At 40.1% G+C, this 24,402-nt stretch overlaps 1 protein-coding gene across 1 annotated transcript; it reads right to left on the bottom strand.

The window, feature by feature from the left end:
- Positions 1–2,530: 2,530 nt before the first annotated feature.
- cry-dash.L (cryptochrome DASH L homeolog) lies at positions 2,531–24,134 on the bottom strand. The gene is given in 14 exon segments (NM_001090969.1): positions 2,531–3,020; positions 5,314–5,493; positions 7,104–7,223; positions 8,696–8,853; positions 9,037–9,096; positions 12,211–12,290; positions 12,863–12,952; positions 14,991–15,064; positions 15,737–15,825; positions 17,293–17,441; positions 17,593–17,723; positions 19,751–19,844; positions 20,214–20,386; positions 24,069–24,134. Coding segments are annotated over 14 exon segments (1,572 nt in total). The 3' UTR covers positions 2,531–2,912.
- Positions 24,135–24,402: the final 268 nt, after the last annotated feature.

The following is a 24,402-nucleotide window of genomic DNA, read 5'->3' as shown; positions in this document are numbered from 1 at the left end:
CACCACTTGGTTTAGGGTGACCAAATTAGTAAAATATCCCCTGATGTAGAGGCACATTCAAAACATAATGTACAGCATTTCTACCTACTTCTTTAGTAAAGCTTTAGTTCTCCTTTCAGTCTACTAGAAAATCATATAAACATTAAATAAACCCAATAGGCTGATTTTGTTTCCAATAAGGATTAATTCTATCTTAGTTGGGATCAAGTACAAGCTACTGTTTTATTATTACAGAGAAAAAGAAATCATTTTTTTAAAACTTGGATTATTTGGATAAAGTGCAGTCTATGGCAGACAGGCCATCCTGTAATTTGGAGCTTTCTGGATAATGGATCCCATACCTGTACAAAGAACTCTCAACAGTTGTATTGTATGTATTTTTATACCATATTAGTATTTATGTCTGAGCCTATTATAATAAATTGTGAATGTAATCCATGTTCATTGTATATGGTTGTTTTGATAAAAGCTTGAGGTAGCCAAACAGTTCCAATGGCTGGCCGTCGGTGGGCTTTGACTTTAGCAGAGAAGTGCAGCCCTGTGCCAGCAGCAATAATCCCATTTTTCTATCTTCCAGTATACAAGGGAGCTGTTCTGCTGAAGGCATCTGCAGTTAGTCAGACTCATGCAACCTGTATTTAGGGTTGCCACCCGGCCGGTATATTACCGGCCTAGCCGATAAAATACCTGCCAAGGCCGGTATTATAAATTTACCGGCAATGTAGCTGCCGGTAAATTTGTAATACGATCAAAAGGAGCCCTCGGCCTGCCCCCAATCCCCTGCAACTTACCTTATCTTGTGCCTCTTCTAGCGTCCGCGGGTCTCCGTTGCGTGGCCTGCCCCTTTTTACGTCTCGCCCGCCCCTTTGAGGCCCCGCCCCCCAGCAGTAAATTTTTTTATAAAAGGTGGCAACCCTACGTGTATTCCGAACTGTTCAATTTGCTCCACTTACGCAGTGACTGTGCATGACACTTCCTCATATGGGAGGTGTAAATTTAAGTAAAATTGTAAAAAAGCATATTTACACAAAATTAGCACAAAATATCACCTTTATTGTTATCATCCCTTGAAGAGTTCGCTTGGCTACACACCCATCGGCTTTATATTGTATCATTTGGCCACATGCATTACTAGTCCTTCTATATAGATTCAGCTGATCAGTCTGATACTCTGAGTTGGATCACAGTGGAGTAGTGCAGCTCCGTACTGTTCTGGCTCTCCTCATGATGTCATACTTGTGCAATGAGGGTTGGTTTTCTGTTTTAGCCAATGAAAGCTTTGCAACGTATTTACTAACATTCGGATTTCCTTTATTTTCACGAAACATTTTTTTCTCTAAAAATGTCTCTTAAATTCCTCTAAAACTTTAAAAATTCCAGATTTATTAAGTGTATAAACCACAAAAAAAAACACGAATACAAAACTTCTCCAGGTAAAAACAGATGAGGTCCCATAACATTCAATTGCAGTTGCACGGACTGATCCCAATTTTTTTTGGTCATCAGACTTCCCTAGAATAGGGATACGCCGGATCGAGGATTCGGTTTGGGTTTCGGCCAAAATTTGTAATATTTCAGTGGTGATTGGAGACTAAATTAGATGGGTGCGAATTTGCAGTGAATTTCCACATTTCGCGGCCGGTGAATAAATTCACGAAACTGGCACGAGAATTGACACAGGTGCCAAAATTCTTGTTTGGCAAATTTTTGGAGTTACGCGAATTTTGTAAATTTTTCAGTGAAACGGAACGAATTCACCCATCACTATTCAGCAGGATTTGGCCAAATCCAAATGTCTGGCCAAATTAAATCTTAAAAAAACAAAAAAAAAAACAAAAAAAAAAACTTGTGACTTTTCATCACACAAATAAGGAAGTCAAAAATTGTTGAAAGGGGATGTTTGCCTTAACTTTTAATTTGATATTCTAGAATCATATTCTGAGACAATTTGCAATTGGTTTTCATTTTTTTTTTTTTATTATTTATGGTTTCTGAGTTTTTCAGCAGCTCTTCTGTTTGCTGTTTCATCAATCTGGTTGCCAGGGTCCAAATTGGGGTATGGTATTCAGCCAAATCTTACACAAAGGATTTGGGATTTAATTTGTCCCTATTGTAGAGATAACAGTATTTGTAATTTTTTTTCTGCACTATTTCCCAATTCATACTTATTATATTCAGACCTTTTAATAAATTTCATGCCATTTGCAATTTTAGAAGAACTAAATTCCATCTATTATATATAGGCCTCTTTGAGTTCCGTATTTACTCGAGTATAAGCCGTCCCGAGTATAAGCCGAGGTACCTAATTTTACCTCCAAAAACTGGGAAAGCTTATTGACTCGGGTATAAGCAGAGGGTGAGAAATGCAGCAGCTTCTGGTAAGTTTCAATCAAAAAATTGAGGGTTTCTGCTCCCATTGGAGGTGCCGGCGTCTCATTTTTGGACGCCGGCGACCGTTTTTGCGATTGACCCGAGGTAGAGTTTTTCAGCATATTTTGGGGGCTGAAAAACTCTGCTTATACGGTAGCTATTTTTGAGTGTACAACCCCTTTAATAAACATATTTTGACACGTTCCATATAATAATAATAATAATAATAATAATAATGTACAAATAAAACACCACAACCACTGGCAGGGCCCACAAATACTGCTCTCCTCCCAACTGCTTTCAGGCCAGAACTGGGATCCAATAGATCATAAAGTGTTAAAGGGAAAGTATAGCTCAAATGCAAGCCGATCCTAGACAAAAGGTTTTTGCAAACTTCACAATGCGGCCATTGACCCTATACCGTATCTCCATACATGGAAAGGATTTTTGGCAGGATCCAGGATAATGCAGTTCCCATGGAAGGGGAGTCGTTTCGGTTTTCCGTGTAACAGATTAACCATTTAATGTTCACTTGCAGACGGTCAAACGTCTTTATTCCGTGAGAAGTAAAAGTCAATTCCCCTGTTCTTGTGTTGTTTCGGAGTGTGAGAAGGTCCTTTTCCTCTTCTTGCTGATTTCTCCCAGCTTCCCTGTATTAACAAGAGAAGTGTTATATTAATAACAGAACTAGGGCTTCCTCTCTAGAGCTGGTCACAGGGGGGGGGGAAGCCACATGACTATAATGTTAACCACTTATCTGGCACAGATCAAAATAGTTATGGCACTAGCTGTCAAGTACCCAACTGCCAGCGTTCAAAGGTTTTATTATTTCAGTCTCTAATTTGAGAATTATGGAAAATCCGTCTCCCATAGACTCCCATTATAATCAAATAATTCAAAGTTTTAAAAGTGATTTCCTTTTCCTCTGTAATAATAAAACAGTAGCTTGTACTTGATCCCAACCAAGATATAATTAATCCTTATTGGAAGCAAAACCAGCCTATTGGATTTATTTAATGTTTACATGATTTTCTAATAGACTTAAAATATGAAGATTCAAATTACGGAAAGATCCCTTATCCCTAAAAACCCAAGCATTCTGGATAACAGCTCTTATACCTGTATCCTGACCGTGGACCCAGTAATATATTAGCTGCATGTACCATAAGCCTAAACTTCACCTTAGTAAATAAAAAAAATCACCTAATAGTAAATAAAAAATCATCTAATCGTAAATAAAAGCACAGACTTTAGCAAATGAATAAGTAATGGTCACAGTTAGTGTTTCTTCTAGACATTGTGTAAAACCAGAATTAAGACATTTCCAGCCTGCCGATCAGAGCAATTTTATCTGCCATGAGAAGGGCAGGAAATAACACAGATTATCTGATTTTCTTAGAAATATGATGCAAACTAAATACTAAAAAAACAAAAAACAAAAAAAAAAAACAAAAAAGCCCTAGCAACCAGGCAGCAGTTGAAATTGCAAGTCTGACAGCTGCAGTAAAAAGTTAAAAATACACACGAAAAATTAAGACTACAGGTATGGGATACAAGTATTGGACTGGTTATCCAGAAAGTTTGAAAGCTGGGGGTTCCAGGATAATGGGTCTTTCCGTAATTTGGATCTTCATACCTTAAGTCTACAAAAAAAAAAAAAAAAATCATTTAAACATTAAAGGTTTTTTTTCACCTTTAAATTAACTTTTAGTATGATGTAGAGAGTGATCTTCTGAGACAATTTGCAATTGGTTTTCTTTTATTATTTGTGGTTTTTGAGTTTAGTGTTTTATTCAGCAGCTCTCCAGTTTGCAATTTCAGTAATGTAGTCGTTCGGATTCCCCTACCAACTATGCCTTGATTTGAATAAGATTGGAATATGAATAGAAGAAGCCTGTATAAAAAGAGGAGTAATAAAAAGTAGCAATAACAATTAGGGATATTTGGTTCGGGATTTGGCCTTTTTCAACAGGATTTGGATTCAGCCGAATCCTTCTACTTGGCCAAACCGAATTTGCATATGCAAATTAGGGGCAGGGAAGGAAATGACGTGACTGTCACAAAACAAGGAAGTAAAAAATGTTTCCCCTTCCCACCACAAATTTGCATATGCAAATTTGGACTCAGTCCTGTATTCGGCCGAATCTTTCGCGAAGGATTAGGGGGTTTGGCCAAATCCAAAATAGTGGATTTGGTGCATCCCTAAAAACAATAAATGTGTAGCCTTACAGAGCATTTGTTTTTTTTAGATGGGGTCAGTGATCCCCCCCCATTTGAAATTTGGAAAGAGTCAGAAGAAAAAGGCAAATAAAAAAAAAAAAAAAAAATGAAAACCAATTGAAAAGTTGCTAAGAATAGGCTATTCTATATAACATACTAAAAGTTAATTGAAAGGTGAACGACCACCTTTTAATAAACCCAATAGGCTGGTTTTGCTTCCAATAAGGATTAATTATATCTTAGTTGGGATCAAGTACAAGCTACTGTTTTATTATTACACAGAAAAAGGAAATTATTTATTAATTCAAATTATTTGATTATAATGGAGTCTATGAGAGATGGCCTTCCAGTAATTCGTAGCATTCTGGATAACGGATCCTATACCTGTATTTCTATATCTGGAGGGTTATTCCTAAAGACGGAGTAAAGATGCAAAGATACATTTTAGGGATACACTGAACCAGGATTCAGTCCAGTATTCGGATTCTGCTGAATCCTTGTGCCTGGCTGAACCAAATCCGAATCCTTAAAAATCACGTGACTTTTCATCACCATCTCGCTGATTTGCATATGCAAATTAGGGTCGGATTTGGTTCAGTATTCGGCCAAATCTTTCACAAACGATTCGGGGGTTCGGCTGAATCCAAAAAAGTGTATTCTGTGCATCCCTAATAAATTTGCACAAACACGGTTATTCCAAATGTATTAAGTTGGTTGACATACCGCCGGCTTCTGATTAATGTGCCTGCTCCACTCAGGTGCCATTACAATGGGATAGGGGTAAGTCTCCCCAAGAGACAGGTTGGCGTGTGCCAGGGAGGCATTGCTCAGTGCCCAGGGAGTGTGAGCATCTCCACCTTTTATTTGCTGCAGTTCTGGAACCCAGAGCCGGATATAATCACCCTATAGGGGAATAAAAATAGAAAATCAACTTTATTTAGACAATTCACAAAAATCGGAAAAAAACAGGAGACTGCAGAGCGCCAACTCCACCCCCCCCCCAACTGTGGTGCCATATTTATGTTCAAGCCCCACCCAAGGCCACCATTAAGAATCACACCCACTGCTTATCTGGGCCCCTAAAGGAGGGACCTGCCAACTAGTGATGTGCAGGCCGGCCTGATACCCGGGGTCAGGAGGATTTGGGCCGAACTAGCTGCTCCTCTTGTGGGTCACGGGCGGGTTCAGCTCTTCCGCCTTTTCTTTCCCGCCCGTGACCTTAGCACTGCCAGCTTCCTGTTTTATAGGCTCATGCTTGCTCCGCCCCCTTTTGTGATATCATCGGCTGAGCAGGACTATAAATGGAAGGGGGAAGTCGGGTTCGGGTCAAGCTTTCCTTGACCCACAAATCCTTACCGCCAACATTTAGAACCCATTAAAAAAAAAAAAAAAAAAAATGAACCATGCTTGTGACCATTCTTCAGACCTGCATCACCATATTCTTTCATAACCCATGAATGACCCCTTTAAAAGGAGAACTAAAGCCTAACTAAAGTAGCTAGAAATGTTGTACATGATGTTTTGTGCTTCTGTACCAGCCCAAGGCAACCACAGCCCTTTAGCAGTAAAGATCTGTGTCTCCAAAGATGCCCCAGTAGCTCCCCACCTTTTTTTGTGCTGATTCACTGCACATGTTCTGTGCTGCTGTCACTTACTGAGCTTAGGGACCCACTCACAATATACAGTACACATAGAATAGAAATGTCACAATATAAGGCTGATTAGTAATTAATACAGATAATTACTACATGGCAGCACAGAAACCAGTGCAATTAGCATCAGAATTTAATAATCAGCAAACCTGTAGCATCAGCTTATATTACAGCCAGGGAAGCTCATTTTCTGCTGGATAATTAGTGACGAGCCCTAAGCTTAGCTTCTCAACAGCCAATCAGAGCCCACTGAGCATGTGAGTGTCACAGACACTTTCCAAGATGGTGACCCCCTGTGACAAGTTTGAAGTCCTGGATCATTGCTGCTATTGACAAGCTCAAAACTTTAGCCTCGTGCAATAAGTTCACTATATAAAATATGCCATTTTTAGCCAATTAATTTTTAGGGTCGAGTTTTCCTTTAAATTCTCTGCCAGTGGGCCCTGGCTCAGAAACCCTAGACACAGAAGTAGAAGGAACAAGCCCATACATCTCTATAGTAAATAACACTGCAGAGGATAAGAAAGAATATCAGTGTAGATATACAGCATGAAGAGGTTTAGTGTCTCTTTGAAATAAGACACTCCTATGACCAGTAAACAGATAGGTCTTTGTAAGGCCCCTGTGGAACTGAAAGGGGGAGATTCAGTACTGCAGTAATAAATAGAGGTATTATTTGGGCACCAGTTCATTCATAGCCGAGTTCAGTACTGCAGGAATAAATAGAGGTATTATTTGGGTATTAGTTCGTTCATAGCCGAGTTCAGTACTGCAGGAATAAAGAGGTATTATTTGGGTACCAGGTCATTCACAGCCGGGTTAGTATGAAATAATTACAGTTCCACACTGAGGGATACTTACTCCGGAGTCATAATCCAGCCCTTGTTTAATCATATTGAACTTCCTGTTTTCCCTTGGGTCGTTCCCAATTCCGGCGCTGTATAACCAATTGCCATAATTGCTACAGACGTCATAGTCCACCTAGGAGAAGGGAAGCGGCCATAATTTACTGGTGGCATGACAAGGCGGCTATTTATTATTAGGACTCAGAGAGCACTAACGAGCCGGCACTTTAGAGAACAGGAGCAGTCAGCATTGCTAATCAGCACCCCAAGAGACCCGCACGGGGGGAGAAATACATCTATGTGAGCCCTTCCCAATCAAACACATACGATGGGGAGTCATATCACTTATACTGGTCTCCTCACTGGTGTTAACTAGTAATTGGGACACCTTTAGGCACTCTCAGCCGTACAAACAGCACAGGCAGAAGTCAGGGCTTGCTATAGAGAAACTAGAGCACCAACATATTTATATAGTATTGATATAGTCTGTAACACCAAGTATAAAACTTCTGTAACATTTCACACACAAAGCAGCCTTATCTTTATACCTTCATCGCTCTGTTCCCCTTTTGGATTTCAAAATGGGTAGCTGAAAGCAGTATCTGCCTGGCAGTTTATATTACTGCACAGCTGGTTCTGACTCCTGACACAATATAGCCAAAGTAAAATGATGAACAGACCTGGAGGAGAACCGACTGCTTTTACATTGTTCCGAGAATCAGAACCAGAGAAAGGGACAAGCAAATACTGCTTTCAATAGTTAAACAGGTATGGGACTGGTTATCTGGAAACCAATTTTCCAGAAAGTTCTAAGATAGGGGAAGGCCATTTCCCATAGATGTCATTTCAATCAAATAATTAATAGTTTTAAAATGATTTTCTTTTTCTGTGTAATAATAAAACAGTAGCTTGTACTTGATCCCAACCAAGATATAATTAATCCTTAAAGGGCACCTATCACAGCCAAAATCAAACATATATTAACAATCTGACCAGAGATTTTAGTTATGATTGGTGCCCTTTAAATCCAATAGGCTGGTTTAATTCAGGTTTAAAGGAATTGCTCAGTCTAAACATAAAAACTGGGTAAATAAATAGGCTGTGCAAAATAAAAAAAAATGTTTCTAATATAGTTAGTTATCCAAAAATGTAATGTATAAAGGCTGGAGTGACTGGATGTGTAACATAATAGCCAGAACCCTACAAACTGTTCATTTAATTTAATTTTTTTAGCAGACTAAAGGTATTGAGTTAAAAATTACAAAAATACCCCTTATTCAGAAAACCCCAGGTCCCGAGCATTCTGGATAAAAGGTCCCATACCTGTATATAACATTCAACCTTTGCAGGTGATCTTATGTTTATTGGTTGCCAGGGCCAGCAATCCATGACAACCAGCCAGCATTTTCAGTTGCTGGCTGGAAATAGGCAGAATTTAAATTATATTAATTTAAAACTTAATGGAGATCAATTAAAAGGTTGTATAGAAAAGGTTCTATGGCAAACTAAAAATGAATATAATCATGAATGCCTCCATCGCTACAGATTGTAAGCTCTTGTAGGCAGGGCCACTTTACTGAATGTATCCGTTTGTCAGTATTTCCTTACCAGAAGGTACTCAAACCATTCTGCTCCCATTCTCCAATCAATCCCAAGGTCTTTGGTTAGGAAACTGGCCACATTCTGACGCCCTCTGTTTGACATGAATCCAGTCATTGCCAATTCCCGCATGTTGGCATCCACAAAAGGTACCCCCGTACGGCCTTCTGTAGTAATACATGACATAAGGGTCATGGACCTTATAGAGTGCAGTTTATATCGTGCAGCAGGGATGTCCAAACTGTGGCTCAACAGCTGCTTTAAAGCTCCTGGGCCACAGGTTGGAGACCCTTATCGTACAGCAAGTACAATATATAATAGCCTGAGTGGGAATCATTTAAGGAACCAACCTTTCCAGGCATCAAACAGCTTTGGGTCCCTCTTCCAAGGAACATCTTTATCCTGGAGACCTAAAACGCAAGAGACCAGTGTGTGAAATCAGTGAGCAGGTGCCCAGTCCTACAACGATGAACCCCAGAAACGGCAAAAAAAACATCTGTTAGGATCTGATATGCACCTACTCTGCAAATTTGTTAGGCTCCCCCATTGAGCACAATAGATCACCTTTTACTGGCCCTGTGTTAGAGTCCGGCAGTGGGTTAGGTACCCGCAAAAAAAGCAGGCACTCTGCGGAATGAGGGGAGGATTTTCAGGTGCGAGCATAGATGTGGGTCTCATCTAAATTTCTCATCTGATGTAATATGGTCTATATTTTACTCCTTTTAAAGTTTTACAAAATGTGTTTCTGCACCGCCCACTTTTGATGATGTAACTTCCAGTTTGCAGCACCTCCACTTCCGGTTTGATGGTGGTCAGCAGGTTGCGGGTCGGGTTGCGGATATGGCAGTTGCGGGGATCAAAGTGGGTAAATATGTGGGTTGCAGGTCAGGTCGGAAATTAGTAAGTACACAGGGTAGAGTCCTGCGCAGAACCAATTTCTTCTAGAGCAGAGGTGTCCAAAAGGTATATCGGGATCTACTAGTAGAACTTTAGCTGCTGATCAGTAGATCTCAAGACATTATCAACAAACAGCTTGTCTATATCACCCTCCTATTTCAGGCTTTTCATTCAGATATTTATTATGTTATGGTTACATAAGAAATAGATGTTTGTTAAATAAAGCACAATGCATTTTTTCATAAATTAATATCGAAGTAATATTTTCCATGGTACCGAATGCTAACAATGTTTTATGGATGTAGATCATAATGGGACAGCATTACTAAAAAGTAGACTTTGCATTAGTAAAGTATGGGCACTCCTGTTCTAGAGTGCCGTTCAGCCATATTTGCATACCTCCCAACTGTCCCTTTTTCAGAGGGACAGTCCCTCTTTTGACAGCTCAACCCGCAGTCCCTCATTTGTACTGGATTTGTCCCTCTTTTCTCTGCACTGAACAGCCAGAAAAAGAAACAAAGTTTCTCACTTAATTGGCTTTTAGCAGAGAGCCCAGAACAGCTAACAGGTGCAAATAAGATACTTTGTAACAATTTTGAGACACAAAAACACAGTTTAGATAAGGAGAAATATTTTCAAACTTTAATAACCTGCCAAATTTTGTAAAACAAACATGGTAATTAGGGGGTGTGGCTACGTGCGGGAAAAAATATTTTTGTCCCTCTTTTTACTTCCAAAATGTTGGGAGGTATGTATTTGTCCCTGCTCCCAGAATGAATTGGCACAAGGGAGTGAGGAAAAACAATGCAGGTGCTGGATCACATAGGGGTTTGTTTGGCCCCTAGGTCTCAAATCATATAATAATGCAGGTCTATATAGATCAATCATGAATGATCCATATCAATAGCCTTGTGTGGGAAGATTTTCAAACCTGCCACTATTTGGCCAATCCCTGTCCAGATATTGGTCAGACAGACTGCCTCACTAGACCACACACTGGCCAATAAGTAGGGATGCACCGAATCCAGCCAAAACCTTCTGCCTGGCCGAACCCCAATTTGCATATGCAAATTAGGGAAATCACGAGACGTTGTCACAAAACAAGGAAGTAAACCATGTTTTGCATTTCCCACCACTAATTTGCATGTGCAAATTAGGATTCGGTTAGGTGTTCGGCCAAATCTTTCACAAAGGATTCGGGGGTTTGGCCAAATCCAAAATAGTGGATTTGGTGCTTCCCTACCAATAAGCAGTAGAGGTCCAGGCCTCCTGAGCACACAAAATGTGTTTCTCCATCAAGGTAATGGTTATGTATAGTACTCATGTATAGCGATGAAATTTTTCACCAAATTTCGCTTTGAAAATGAAGCCCATGCACTCTGAGTGAAAAATGTTGTTGCGGGTCAAAAACTTGACGCCCATAGAATTCAAAGCATTTTGGCAAATTTTCAGTGAATCTGGCCCATTTAGATTCTACAAAAATCTGCAAAACGGGTCAGAGTCACCCATGACTATCCATGTTTAACAGATACAACACTTTGGTCCCACTATAAAGTGTATTTCTCCACTAGGTGGCAATCTTGCTTCATCACAATACTGGATTAGAATCACAAGCAGCGAGAACAAGAGGTTCAGAAGCTCTCACTTTTGGTTTAACTACTGTTCCCTGCGGCGGAATGCTTAAAAAAACCACCGCAACAGAAAGCATTAATGAGGAGCCCTTAGTGGCCATAATAGAATGTAGTGTTCCACTGAAGTATAGAATGTTTTGGCGAGGGCAATCAGTATGGAAGTTCTTATCTCATTTCCTCAAGATAACCAAGACCGAATAGAATTCTATCCTACATATAAGCATAGGTTATAAACTGCATGATTGTAATTAATAGCACTAGCTGACCTACTACTTCCTGCCAAAATAAAATAAGCTGGTCAATATTATTCCCCTTTAAAGGAACAGTAACACCAAAAAATGAAAGTGTGTTTAAAGTAATTAAAATATAATGTACTATTTCCCTGCACTGGTAAAACTAGTATGTTTGCTTCAGAAATTCTACTATGGTTTATATAACCAAGTTGCTGGGTAGCCATTCAAAGCGGAAAAAAAAAAAAGGTGAAAAAAGCCCTGTAGTATACAATGGGATTCTTCAGATCTTATCTGTTATCTACTGTGTATCCAGTGCTTGAATGGCTGCCCCCATGGTTACACAGCAGCTTGTTTATATAAACTATAGCAGTACTTATCTGTTATCTACTGTGTATCCTGTGCTTGAATGGCTGCCCCCATGGCTACACAGCAGCTTGTTTATATAAACTATAGTAGTACTTATCCGTTATCTACCATGTATCCTGTGCTTGAATCGTTGCCCCCATGGCTACACAGCAGCTTGTTTATATAAACTATATTAGTGTTTCTGAAGCTAAGACAATACTTTTACTAGAGAACAGGAACAGTACATTATCTATTCATTATATAAAAACACAACTTTTTTGATGTCACTGTTTCTTTAAATGAGGCTTATAGTAAGTTTAAACTAAGTGCCTGCTGAGAGTTCTAGTTGAGAAAACAGCAGTGGCACTATAGGCTCTGGAACATCAGATTTTCATGTTACCTGCCTGGCTTGACTCACCTCTGAGGAAGAAAATCCTTCTGCTGTATTTCAAAGCCACAAAGCGAAAGTAATCTCTCCATAGAAGCTCAAATATCACCCTGGAACAGAGAGGCTTCATTAAACACAGCCAGGCAATGGCACCCATAGTTTCATTATGACCCACTCTGCTATTACTGGGAAGGGAAATTTGGCATTTAGTGGCAAACGCTGTCCAAAAACAGGCAGTTTGATTGGCTCCTGATAACACAGGCACTAGTGTATGTGAATGTGATAGGGGTAGTATAAGCTCCACTGGGGCAGGCACTAGGGTTGCCACCTTTTCCAGGAAAAAATACTGGCCTTCCTATAGATTTATCTTTTTTCCATATTAATAACATTGGGATAAACCAGCATTTTTACCGGCCAGGCCGGTAAAATACCGGCCAGGTGGCAACCCTAGCAGGCACGGATGGGAATGTATGTTCCGCGCTGCTTTATAAATTGGCACTATATAAAGGATAATAAATGACAAATAATACAGTTCTGTTCTATCCACCCTATCTTTGCTCTGCCTTTACTATTTTTTCATGATATATTAGTTTACCGGACCCTGTTTAACGCCCATGATTAAATACAGTTATAAGGAAAAGGAGCGGTGTCATTGAATTATATCCACATGACCGGATCTTACCAGTACGTGCTTTGATTCGCTGTTCGTTCCTTTTCATATTTTCCGATTTGTTCGTATATATATCTAGGAGATACGCAGCCCAGTGCAAGCCTGTAGGCAACATTGGTCAAGGTGAGAGTGAAACGGACAGATAAAAATTCTATTTTAATATCGGATTAACAAAACAAAAGCCAATGAATATTTATAAATACATGTTATTAATTCTATGGAAATAACCAGAATGTTCTTTAAATAATCAATAAACCCACGATATAGAAGGGATTGCACGGAACATTATTGCGACTAACACCCACGGGCAATAAGGAATGTTCTGTGCACACAATAACTGTGCCAACTCTTCAAAGTGAAATAGACCTTTAGCAACTTGTAAATTGGCATTTGCCTGGCCATTACTAGTCCTAAACACCAAACTGAATATTAGGGAATACTGACAGAATTGTAATCCATTATGTTTGCTGACAATAGGTGCAGAATGCTTTAATAATTAAGTAAAGTTCCCATATATTTAATTACCATCTACTGCCTTAGTACAGGATCTATTATTCAGAAACCAGTTATTCAGAATTACGGGAGAGTCATCTGTCATAGAATCCACTGTAAGCAAAAAATTCTCATTTTTAAAAATTAATTTCTTTTTCTCTGTAATAAAAACAGTACTTTGTAACTAAGCTGCATAAATCCATATTGGTGGCAAAACTATCTTACTGGGTTTATTTAATAAGTAAATGATTTCCAGCAGACTTAAGGTCTATAGAAAGATCCTTTTTTTTTTTTTTTTTTTTTTTTTTTTTTTAGAAAACGAAGTTTTCTGAATAAATAGATCCCATACGCTACAGTTACATCATTACATAGTTAAATCGGGTTGAAAAAAGACAAAGTCCACCAAGTTCAACCCCTCCAAATGAAAACCCAGCCCCATACACACACCCCTCCCTACTCTCACATAAATTCTATATACCCATATCTATACTAACTATAGAGCTTAGTATCACAATAGCCTTTGTATTATGTCTGTCCAAGAAATCATCCAAGTCCCTCTTATAGTCATTAACTGAATCAGCATCACAACATCACCCGGCAGTGCATTCCACAACCTCACTGTCCTGACTGTGAAGAACCCCCTACTCTGTTCCTTTAAATGAAAGTTCTTTTCTTCTAGTCTGAAGGGGAGGCCTCTGGTACGGTGATCCACTTTATGGGTAAAAAGGTCCCCTGCCATTTGTCTATTATGTCCTCTAATGTACTTGTAAAGTCTTATCATGTCCCCTCGCAAGCGCCTTTTTTCCACAGAAAACAACCCCAACCTTGACAGTCTCCCCTCATAATTTAAGTCTTCCGTCCCTCTAACCAGTTTAGTTGCACTTAGTCTCTGCACTCTCTCCAGCTCATTTATATCCCTCTTAAGGACTGGAGTCCAAAACTGTCCCCCATACTCCAGATGAGGCCTCACCAGGGACCTATAAAGAGGCAGAATTATGTTTTCATCCCTTGAGTTAATGCCCTTTTTTTTTTTATACAAGACAGAACTTTGCTTTAGTAGCCACAGAATGACACTGCCCAGAATTAGACAACGTGTTATCTACAAAGACCCCTAGATCCTTTTCATTTAAGCAAACTCCCAACACACTGCCATTTAGTGTATAACTTGCATTTATATTATTTTTGCCAAAGTGCATAACCTGCATTTATCAACATTGAACCTCATTTTCCAGTTTGCTGCCCAGTTTCCCAACTCAGACAAATCACTGTGCAAAGTGTCAGCATCCTGCATGGAACCTATAGTTCTGCACAATTTAGTATCATCTGCAAAAACTAGAAACAGTACTTTCAATGCCCACCTCCAGGTCATTAATAAACAAGTTGAAAAGCAAGGGACCTAGTACAGAGCCATGCGGTACTCCACTAACAACACTGGTCCAATTAGAAAATGTTCCATTTACCACCACTCTTTGTAGTCGATCTTTTAGCCAGTTCTCTATCCAGGTACAAATACTATGTTCCAGGCCAACATTACTTAATTTAACCAGTAACCTTCTGTGTGGCACTGTATCAAATGCTTTAGCAAAGTCTAAGTAAATCACATCCACTGCCATCCCATCCATGTACCAGTCTCTAGAGGGTTTCTTACCAGGGAGCAAATTTAGTTGAATAATCCAGCCCTATGAGTCCATTGCGGGTGTCTTTATATGAAGCAACAAGATTCTGTAAAAACAAAAAGTGCAATAAATTGTCATAGTGGGTTCTGGCAGACATGAGGGACAGTGACAATATCTGTTAAAGCTGCAGGCGGTGAATAGTGCATCTGTCAGTTCTGTTCTCTGATCACATGGTCATTGGGCAGTGAAGGATTAACATTAAAAGGATCGGTTGGTGGATCTAAGGGCAATGGCACACAGAGAGATTTGTAGCGCTTTTCTGTCAGTTGCAACTCAGTGGGCAGGCAGATGCTTGAAATTGCCCCTGTATAGTCCTGAATGGCAATGACCTGGAGCATGGAACTGCACTTGAGATTTGGGAAATTATTGCTTGGAAACTAGAAAGTGGCCCTTAAAGTGCATGAGAAGTGGCCAGAGTAGTTTTTAGCATTTACACAGGCTTCACTTTTATATATTGTAAGTGGAACATGCTCATTGCTTACAGGTAAACCTGTGAAAAGCTGCAGGTTGAGATTTATAAAGAATGCTTTGGTTGCGGTATTCAACAGGTCGGCTCCCACTCGCCCCTTTATAGAGTTATATCAATATAGATTATTCTGCCAGCAGCAAAATCTAAGTCTGGCTTGAAATTATACTTGAATAAAAGCTTGAAAGTAAAAGCACTGGCTCCATGGGTCCAAGAGTCACACAGAAATAGATGAAACAGTGTTTAACTTACAGTCTCCCAGAAGTAATGTTCCAGTCTCTGCAAGGCCTGGCTCTCTCCCCCACTGCAGGGGAAGGCAGTTCTTGGGTCAGTCAGGGGATCTGTCAGAGAAGAAGCTCATGAGCAAAACGTTTCCCATTGTTTAAACAGTAAAACCCACCATAACTAGGAACTTTTTTCACTTACATCTACAGCCAAGTAGCTGGACCTCAGTGATTTTAGGTCATGCCCAGTCACACCCAGACATTGCCACTTTAAACTCTGTTAGCTGTGAGTCTTGCTCGAGTATCAACCCACCAGATAGATACTACCAGGGTAAATTGGCTTGTGGGCAACTTATCCACAAGCTGGTCATACACTAAAAGATCGTTTGAAGAGGTCATCCTTTCCCGGATATGCCCACCTTGAGTTGGACTGACATTATAACATTGATAGGATACAGGCCAGGAGGGTGGGGACCACAATTATGAAGTCGATGCACCATAAGCCTCAATGTGATTTTTAAAGGGCATGTAAAGGAAGTAAAATAAAATCCCATTTTTACTTTCTTTAATGAAAAAGAAACCTGTCTCCAATATACTTCAATTTAAAAAATCTGTACAGTTTTCATAAGAAACCTGACTGTATGCAACGAAATTCTCCCTTCATTTACTGATGTGGATAGGAATTGTCCCCAACTGCTCTGCAGGGAAACAATCATACTTATGAACAGCAGGGGGAGCCCACGCCTTACTTCCCAGCCATGCAGAACCAAAGCAGCTTTGTTTGTTTCCCTGTAGAGCAGTCAAAGACTGTGTAGAGATTTGTATTGGATTTTATTTTTGCCTTTACATCCCCTTTATTGTTTCCAAATCCAGCTCCAGGCACAAAACCATGGAGCCAGATTTAAACAGATAAACTGGGATTCTATTTGGAGGATTATTTTGCTGCAGCCACTGCTTCTGGATAGTTGGAGAAAGTTTGTATTAAACAATACAAAAACTATAACATCCACATTAGATTACATGACAACACAGGACCCAGTGCAGTCTGTACATTCTGATTATTAATCAATCAGTCTTGTTGTATTGGCTTCTGGCAGATATTATTTGAATTGTGCTCTTTTATATTTTTAGGACGATCCCCAAGCAGCCCAGACTACACTGAGCATGTGCACTGTCTTGGTCTTGCAAAGATGTTTAACAAAGTTACAAGATGGTGACCCCGTGGCAACTTTGAAAGCATAAATCATTTGTTTGATTAGGCTTGTGGTGCAGTTTGTGTTTATGTTTAGTATACAAAATAAAGCATTTCTAGCCTTATTCTATTTTAGACTTTACTTTCCCTTTAAACCTGTGTGATTGATACCTGGCCGATATTTGGACAGCTATTGGTGGGAGAGGCTCGTCAGTGGGCTCTGTGCATGGGCCAATAAGATGCCAAGACTGTTTGTCAGCAGCTTTTCCCAATGTATGGACACCTTGAGACTTTAAAGGGGAAGTATGTTATGTTCCACTCTGGAACAGTTTGAGCCTTGCAACTTATAAAAGTCTTGGCACTGATATAGGGACACTGGGGCCATTAATTACCTTGCTGGTCAAAGTCCTCATGTGATGGAACACTTCCTTCCTCCAGGCCGCTCGGCAAAGGCTTCAGCTTATCCGGCATCTGGAAAGTTGGTCGCACTTTCCCCTGTGTTTCAACTGCTTTCCTGAACTGGGTGTAGACATCGGGCAAGCTGCATGACCAATCACAAGAAAAGTTACTTCTCTCACTGGACTCTCAGTCCTTGCACCATAAATGACCCACAGCCTAGAAAGAAACCACCTGGGGCATGAACTAATGAAGAAAAGAATTAGAATAAAGAGGAAAATTATTAGAGATGATACCTGGAGATGTGCCTGAATGGAAGATCCTCCCTGTGATACAGCGTTGATCCCCAAAATGTTTGGTACTTTATCCCAAGCCGAGTGCATGCTTGCTTCACAGCACTTTCAACATCTGTCTCTTCTTTTGTTGCCTACAAAATTAATTTTATTTTAAAGCATTAAAGAGCAACTGTTCCTACAAATTGAAAACAAATATCAATTATATCAGTATAGACCAAGTATATAAGGTACATTAGATAGAATATCCTATTACCAAGTTGCACGGATTTAAGCAGTAACCAATACGGCTTCTACAGCATACTTTATGCTAATAATTATAAAATAGGTAATGAGCATTAGGTCTTGAAATAAAGACTGAATTGGTAAAGAGGAATAAAGTCCTATCAGTCTGTACATACAATATACACTACCGCATACAGTTAGGCCCATAAATCTTTGGACAGAGACAACTTTTTTCTAATTCTGCTTCTGTATTTGAACTGCAGACGTTCAGCTTCAATTCAGTGGGTTGGACAAAAAGATTGCATAAAAATGGGAGGAACCAAAGCCTTTTTATAACACAATCACTTCATTTCAGGGGCTCAAAAGTAATTAGACAAATTAAAAACTGAAAATAAAATGTTCATTTCTAATACTTGGTTGAAAACCCTTTGCTGGCAATGACAGGCTGAAGTCTTGAACTCATGGAAATCACTAGATTCTGGGTTTCCTCCTGTTTAATGCTCTGCCAGGCCTTTACTGCAGCGGCTTTCACTTGCTGTTTGTTTGTGGCCTGTCTGAAGTTAAGTCTTCAACAAGTGAAATGCAGCTCAATTGGGTTCAGATCAGGTGACTGACTTGGCCATTCAAGAATATTCCACCAGTGATTTCTTTCTTTCTCAGGATGTACCAACCTGTGGATTTTGCCACTCCTAATATTTTAGCAATTTCTTGGATGGGTTTTTTCAGCTTTTTTTCAGCTTAAGGATGGCTTGTTTCACCTGCATGGAGAGCTCCATTGACCGCATGTTGTCTATTCACAGCAAAATCTTCTATATACAAGCACCCCCCCCTCAAATCAACTCCAGGGCTTTTATCTGCTTCATTAATAATGACATAAAGAAATTGCCCCCACCTGCCCATGAAATAGCCTTTGAGTCAATTGTCCAATTACTTTTGAGCCCCTGAAATGTAGTGTTAAAAAAGGCTTTAGTTCCTCGCAATTTTATGCAATCTTTTTGTTCAACCCACTGAATTAAAGCTGAAAGTCTGCAGTTCAACTGCATCTGAGTTGTTTCATTTAAAATTCATTATGGTAATCTACAGAACCAAAATTAGAAAAAAAAGTTGTCTCTGTCCAAAGATTTATGGGCCTAACTGTTTATTCAAATGACAGTGCAATCACCAGCCTCAGATTTGTAGATGGCTGCCAAAATTTAAAAAGGTGATACTCGCCTTAGCCCAGCATCTGTTCAGAAAATGTATACATGCTCAGTGTAGAAGGGTTACGCTCAGTGAATAGTACTTGAACACAACCCGATGCACATTTAGTGCCAATACTGCACTTCAGCCGGGTTCAGAGTGGAAAATAACACAATAAAGTTTCCCTTTAAAGTCTGAAGAAGCCGTGTTTGATGTAGGTATACGCTGTTGGTTACTGCTTAGATCCGTGCATCATGCTAATAGGATAATTTATCTAATGTACCTTAAATACTTGGTCTACACGGATATAATGGATATGGTTTATTTGTTTTTAATTATTTTAATATGTGGACTTTTGTATGGCTAAAGAAATTGCAATAAAGACTGCATTTTTATAACTTTACGGTGTGATTCAGTATAGAGGAGGATGCTGGGAGTGGTAGTTTAGAAATCAGTTTTTAATACCTCCTAGGAACCCTCCACCCACTAATTATGAATGCTACCTTGTTAGCTAAATTGAAGGTAGGGGTTTAATATAATTCGTGGCATTGCTCCAAAAATTTGTATTTTGTACCTACCCTTCCAATTACTCCAGGAGAATAGCTACAGTGGCATAGATCATAAAATTGGCTAGAAATTACAGGGGCCAGTGTATCATAAAACAATGTTATCCAGAGAGTTTGGTGGAATGTTAGCAAATCCCTTGGAGGGCCCAAGTCTTATTTCTATTACAGAAATGTAATAAAGTGGTGATCACCTCCTCATGCAGAGTCACAGCAGACACATTACCCAGCTGCTTCACCAAATCTTCAATGACCTCTTCTGGTTTCCCTCTCCGTAGCAGAAGGTTACTGTGGAGAGAAAAGTGTGGACTCTCTGTTTAGGATAAAGCAACACAGCAGTTCAGATACATGGAGAAAAATATTGTACTGCTTTGAAACAGCTAAAACATCTGTACTGCACAGTCAGTAGAAAATTAAAGGGAAAGTGACACATTTCATTCTCACGAACTTCATTTTCTACTAGCTGTGTCCTGTGCACCAAACATTGCCAAAGGCAAGTGGCACTCGTTTCAAATTTATAATATTAGCACAGTGTGCAAAAATAGTGACTATCCTGAAAACTATGAAAAAAAGACCCATTCATGTAAATGACAAACAAACAACCTATTTTACACTAATTTGATTTCAGGGCATAGAACAGCCAATCCCATGGCTTACCTTCCCTTTTTCTTCAGTGTAATTCTCAGATCCCGAACACTTTCCAATAGGAACTTTAACCGATGGGGCCCGGTCTTTGGAAAATTGAAGTAATGAGTTCCTACATAATGCCTTGGATCAAAGCAATACAGCGGAACTATCTGGTCTGCATTCCTGTGTGCCCAGTGTAGAACCTATAAATACATACACTAAATATATAGATTTCCAAGGAATACCGTCAATACTCCATATTCCCCATTCTAAGGCTATTATCATACCTGTTCCTTATAACAATTATGCTTTATTTATGTAGCGTTAGTGGATTAAACAGCATTTGACAGATTATTTTCCTTGTGGACATGGACAAGTGTAAATAATGAATAATGTTTCCAAGTTACTGTTTGGTCTAAAGGTGACCATACACTATAAGATCAGCTCATTTGGCAAGATATATTCAACAACGGCAGGGCGATATAGGGTTACATAATAACATAGCAAGTTAGGTTGAGGAAAAAAAAAAAAAGGACACATAAATACCACCAAAATGAATACTTGATCAACAGATAGTTTATAGAAAATTAAGTGGCATATATATACCAGTTTGATAAGATTATTTAAGTAAATTTTGCCCTTTTACATCTCTTGCCTTGAACCCCCATTTCGTTATCGTATGTTTGCTGCCTCAGAGACCACCTGACCAGAAATACTGCAGCTCTAACTGTAACAGGAAGAGACCACCTGACCAGAAATACTGCAGCTCTAACTTTAACAGGAAGAGATCACCTGACCAGAAATACTGCAGCTCTCACTTTAATAGGAAGAGATCACCTGACCAGAAATACTGCAGCTCTAACTGTAACAGGAAGAAGAGTGGAAGCAAAACACAGAACTCCATCTGTTAATTGTCTCATGTGACAGAACACATTACTTTGTTTAAAATGGCAGTTTTCTATTTATGATTTCCCAATGGCACATACTACTACTAAAATAGTACATTATTATTAAAATATATTTTCAAAAACAACCTGCCAGAAAGTAGTTCCATCCTAAAGTGCAGGCACAAGTCACATGACTGGGGGCAGCTGGGAAACTGACAATATGTCTAGCCCCATGTCAGATTTCAAAATTGAATATAAAAAAATCTGTTTGCTCTTTTGAGAAATGGATTTCAGTGCAGAATTCTGTTGGAGCAGCACTATTAACGGATTCATTTTGAAAAAAAAACATGTTTTCCCATGACAGGATCCCTTTAAGATCTAAGAGTCTATCACATTCACTAGGGTCAATATTTCATCATCATTTATTTATATAGCGCTGTCAAGATACGCAGTGCTTTACTGCAGTTATAGCAAACAGGGAATAAATGGTGGATAACAGACAAGGATTACAGAGTACAATAGGGTTTACAAACTAAAAGGTTAGGGTACAATTGAGACATTAGGATTATATAAACACTTTGTCATTTTTGATACAGCAATGATTAATTAAGGTACATCGAATAGGCCTCTTTAAACAGATGGGTCTTTAAGGAGCGCTTGAAAGTTTGGAAGGAAGGAGAAAGTCTGACAGCTTGTGGCAGAGAGTTCCAGAGAAAAGCAGAAGCCCGAGAGAAGTCTTGTAGATGAGAATGGGCAGAAGTGACCAGAGGAGAAGTGAGGCGAAGATCAGAAGCAGAGCGTAGGTTTCGTGAAGGAGTGTATTCGGAGATTAGAGATGAAATATAGAGAGGGGTTTCATTATTAAGGGCCTTGAATGTGAGTGTAAGTAATTTGAATTTGATTCTAGAAGAGATTGGGAGCCAGTGAAGGGACATACATATGGGAGCAGCTGATGTTGAGCGGCGAGATAGATGAATGAGTCTAGCGGCCACGTTTAGAACAGATTGGAGTTGTGAAAGGTGACTTGTTGGAATACCTGTGAGGAGTAAGTTGCAGTAATCAAGGCGGGAGATGATGAGAGACTGAATCAGTGTTTTAGTTGATTCTGAACTGAGATAGGGTCGTATTCAGGCAATGTTGCGCAGTTGAATACGACAAGATTTTGCAAGTGTTTGAATGTGTGGTGAAAAAGACAGATGAGAGTCTAAGATGACTCCTAGGCAGCGTGCCTGTGTGGTGGAATGAAAGGTGGTGTTGTTTACGGTGAGTGATATCTGAGGGACAGGGGAAGATCTTGGAGGAAATATAATGAGTTCTGTTTTAGAAAGGTTCAGTTTCAGGTGGCGCTGTGACATCCAGGAGGAGACAGCAGAGAGACAGTCTGTGACTTGGGAAAGGACAGAATTAGAAAGATCAGGAGTAGACAAGTAGAGTTGGGTGTCATCAGCATAAAGGTGATACTGAAGTCCAAATGACTGAATGAGTTTTCCTAGTGAAGTTGTATAGAGCGAGAACAGCAGGGGGCCAAGAACAGAGCCTTGAGGAACTCCAACAGAGAGTGGGAAAGTAGTAGAAGTAGAGTTAGAGAAGGAAACTTTAAAGGAACGGTCAGACAGATAAGATGTAAACCATGAAAGTAGTGTCCCGAATGCCAGCTGAGCGTAGAATGTCAAGGAGGAGTGTGTGGTCAACTGTGTCAAAGGCTGCAGAGAGATCTAGAAGGATTAGAATGGAATATTGACCTTTAGACTTTGCCAATAGAAGATCATTGGTTAATTTGGTAAGTGCAGTTTCAGTCGAGTGTGATGGGCGGAAGCCAGATTGCAATGGGTCGAGAAGGGAGTTGTGAGTGAGATGCTGGATCAGGCGTTTATAAACAAGCCTTTCTAGTAATTTGGATGCGAATGGAAGAAGGGAGACCGGTCGATAGTTAGTGGGAGAGCTGGGATCAAGGAAAGGTTTTTTGAGGATAGGAGTGATTAGTGCTTGTTTGTATAATGATGGAAAGGTACCAGTAGAGAGTGAAAGATTGAATTGGTGGGTAAGTGCAGGAGAGAGTGTATCAGAGATTGGGTGGAGGAGGCGAGAGGGTATGGGGTCAAGGGAGCAGGTGGTGGGTTTTGAGCTGGCTAGAAGTTTGCTGACTTCCTCTAGAGTTGCAGGGGTGAAGGAGTGCAAAGTAGATGTGAGTGGACTGCACGTTGGTCTGAGATTGTTGTTGGACGGTATGCTCATCCTAATGAGATCGATTTTTTTCATTAAAGAAATGAGCAAGGTCTTGGGCAGTAACATTAATAGGTGGAGGAGGTGGAGGGGGGCATAGGAGTGAGTTAAATGTGGCAAACAGCTGCTGTGGTTTGGAGGACATAGTAGATATTAGATAAGAGAAGTATTGTTCTTTGGCTAATGATAGAGCTCGGTTATAGCAGGAGAGCATGAATTTGATTAACTAAAATGGACAAAATAGACGCCTGAGGGAATAGTGTGCCATTCCCAGCACTGGCACATTGACGTGACTACTTCTGACACCAATAGTGGGATATGAGGAAGAGAATTCATCGAGCTATGCACACAGACTGAGCGATTCATATGCCTTTTCCACACAAGTCGTTTCTGTACCATATATCAATCAGCCAATCTGGCGAGGCCGCGCCTGCTCTCAAGAGAACGTCACCCACGTCTTCGAGCGAACATCTTCATTGAGCATGCGCAGGACACAGTATGCGTTCCACCTGAGCGTTCCAATACGTGCCAGACGACTCCGCCCCCCTGTTATGTAAACCTATATTGTACACTGTATTAATAGGGCCCTCTTTAACAAGTGGCGCTTTTCGTTTTACGTCTGTGCCCAGTGGAGACCTGTGTATTATCGTCTCAGCCCCTGCGAGGTGCCCGTTGGTTTTATACACACGTGTACCCGGAATTACCCGGCATTCTCCAGCCAATTACTGTGTCCTGCCCTCAAGCAAGGCATGAAATGAGCCCAGCGGTGGGTTACCTCGTTATCGTGCAGCCGCAGGTCGTTCCTCAGCAGACAAATAATCACGCGGCCAGGGACACACATTGTACAGCAGGAGACTGGAGATTAACTGGTCCAGCACTCACTGAGACTGAAGAAGGGCAGCTGGGAGTTATCAGGCTCCTCCTACTTATTGAGTGACAGGCAGGGCTGGTTATATAAGTGTATCACATGGGGGCGGGGTAGTGACACTGAGCACCTCCTTATTGTACTACAGGTATGGGACCTGTTATCCAGAATACTCAGGACCTGGGGCTTTCCAGATAAGGGATATTTCCATAACTTGGATCCCTACTAGAAAATCATTTAAACA

This window comes from Xenopus laevis, chromosome 6L (assembly GCF_017654675.1).
Source record: "Xenopus laevis strain J_2021 chromosome 6L, Xenopus_laevis_v10.1, whole genome shotgun sequence".
NCBI lineage: Eukaryota > Metazoa > Chordata > Amphibia > Anura > Pipidae > Xenopus > Xenopus laevis.
Note: the sequence above shows the minus strand (reverse complement) of the source record. Positions and strands in the feature narration are given on the sequence as shown.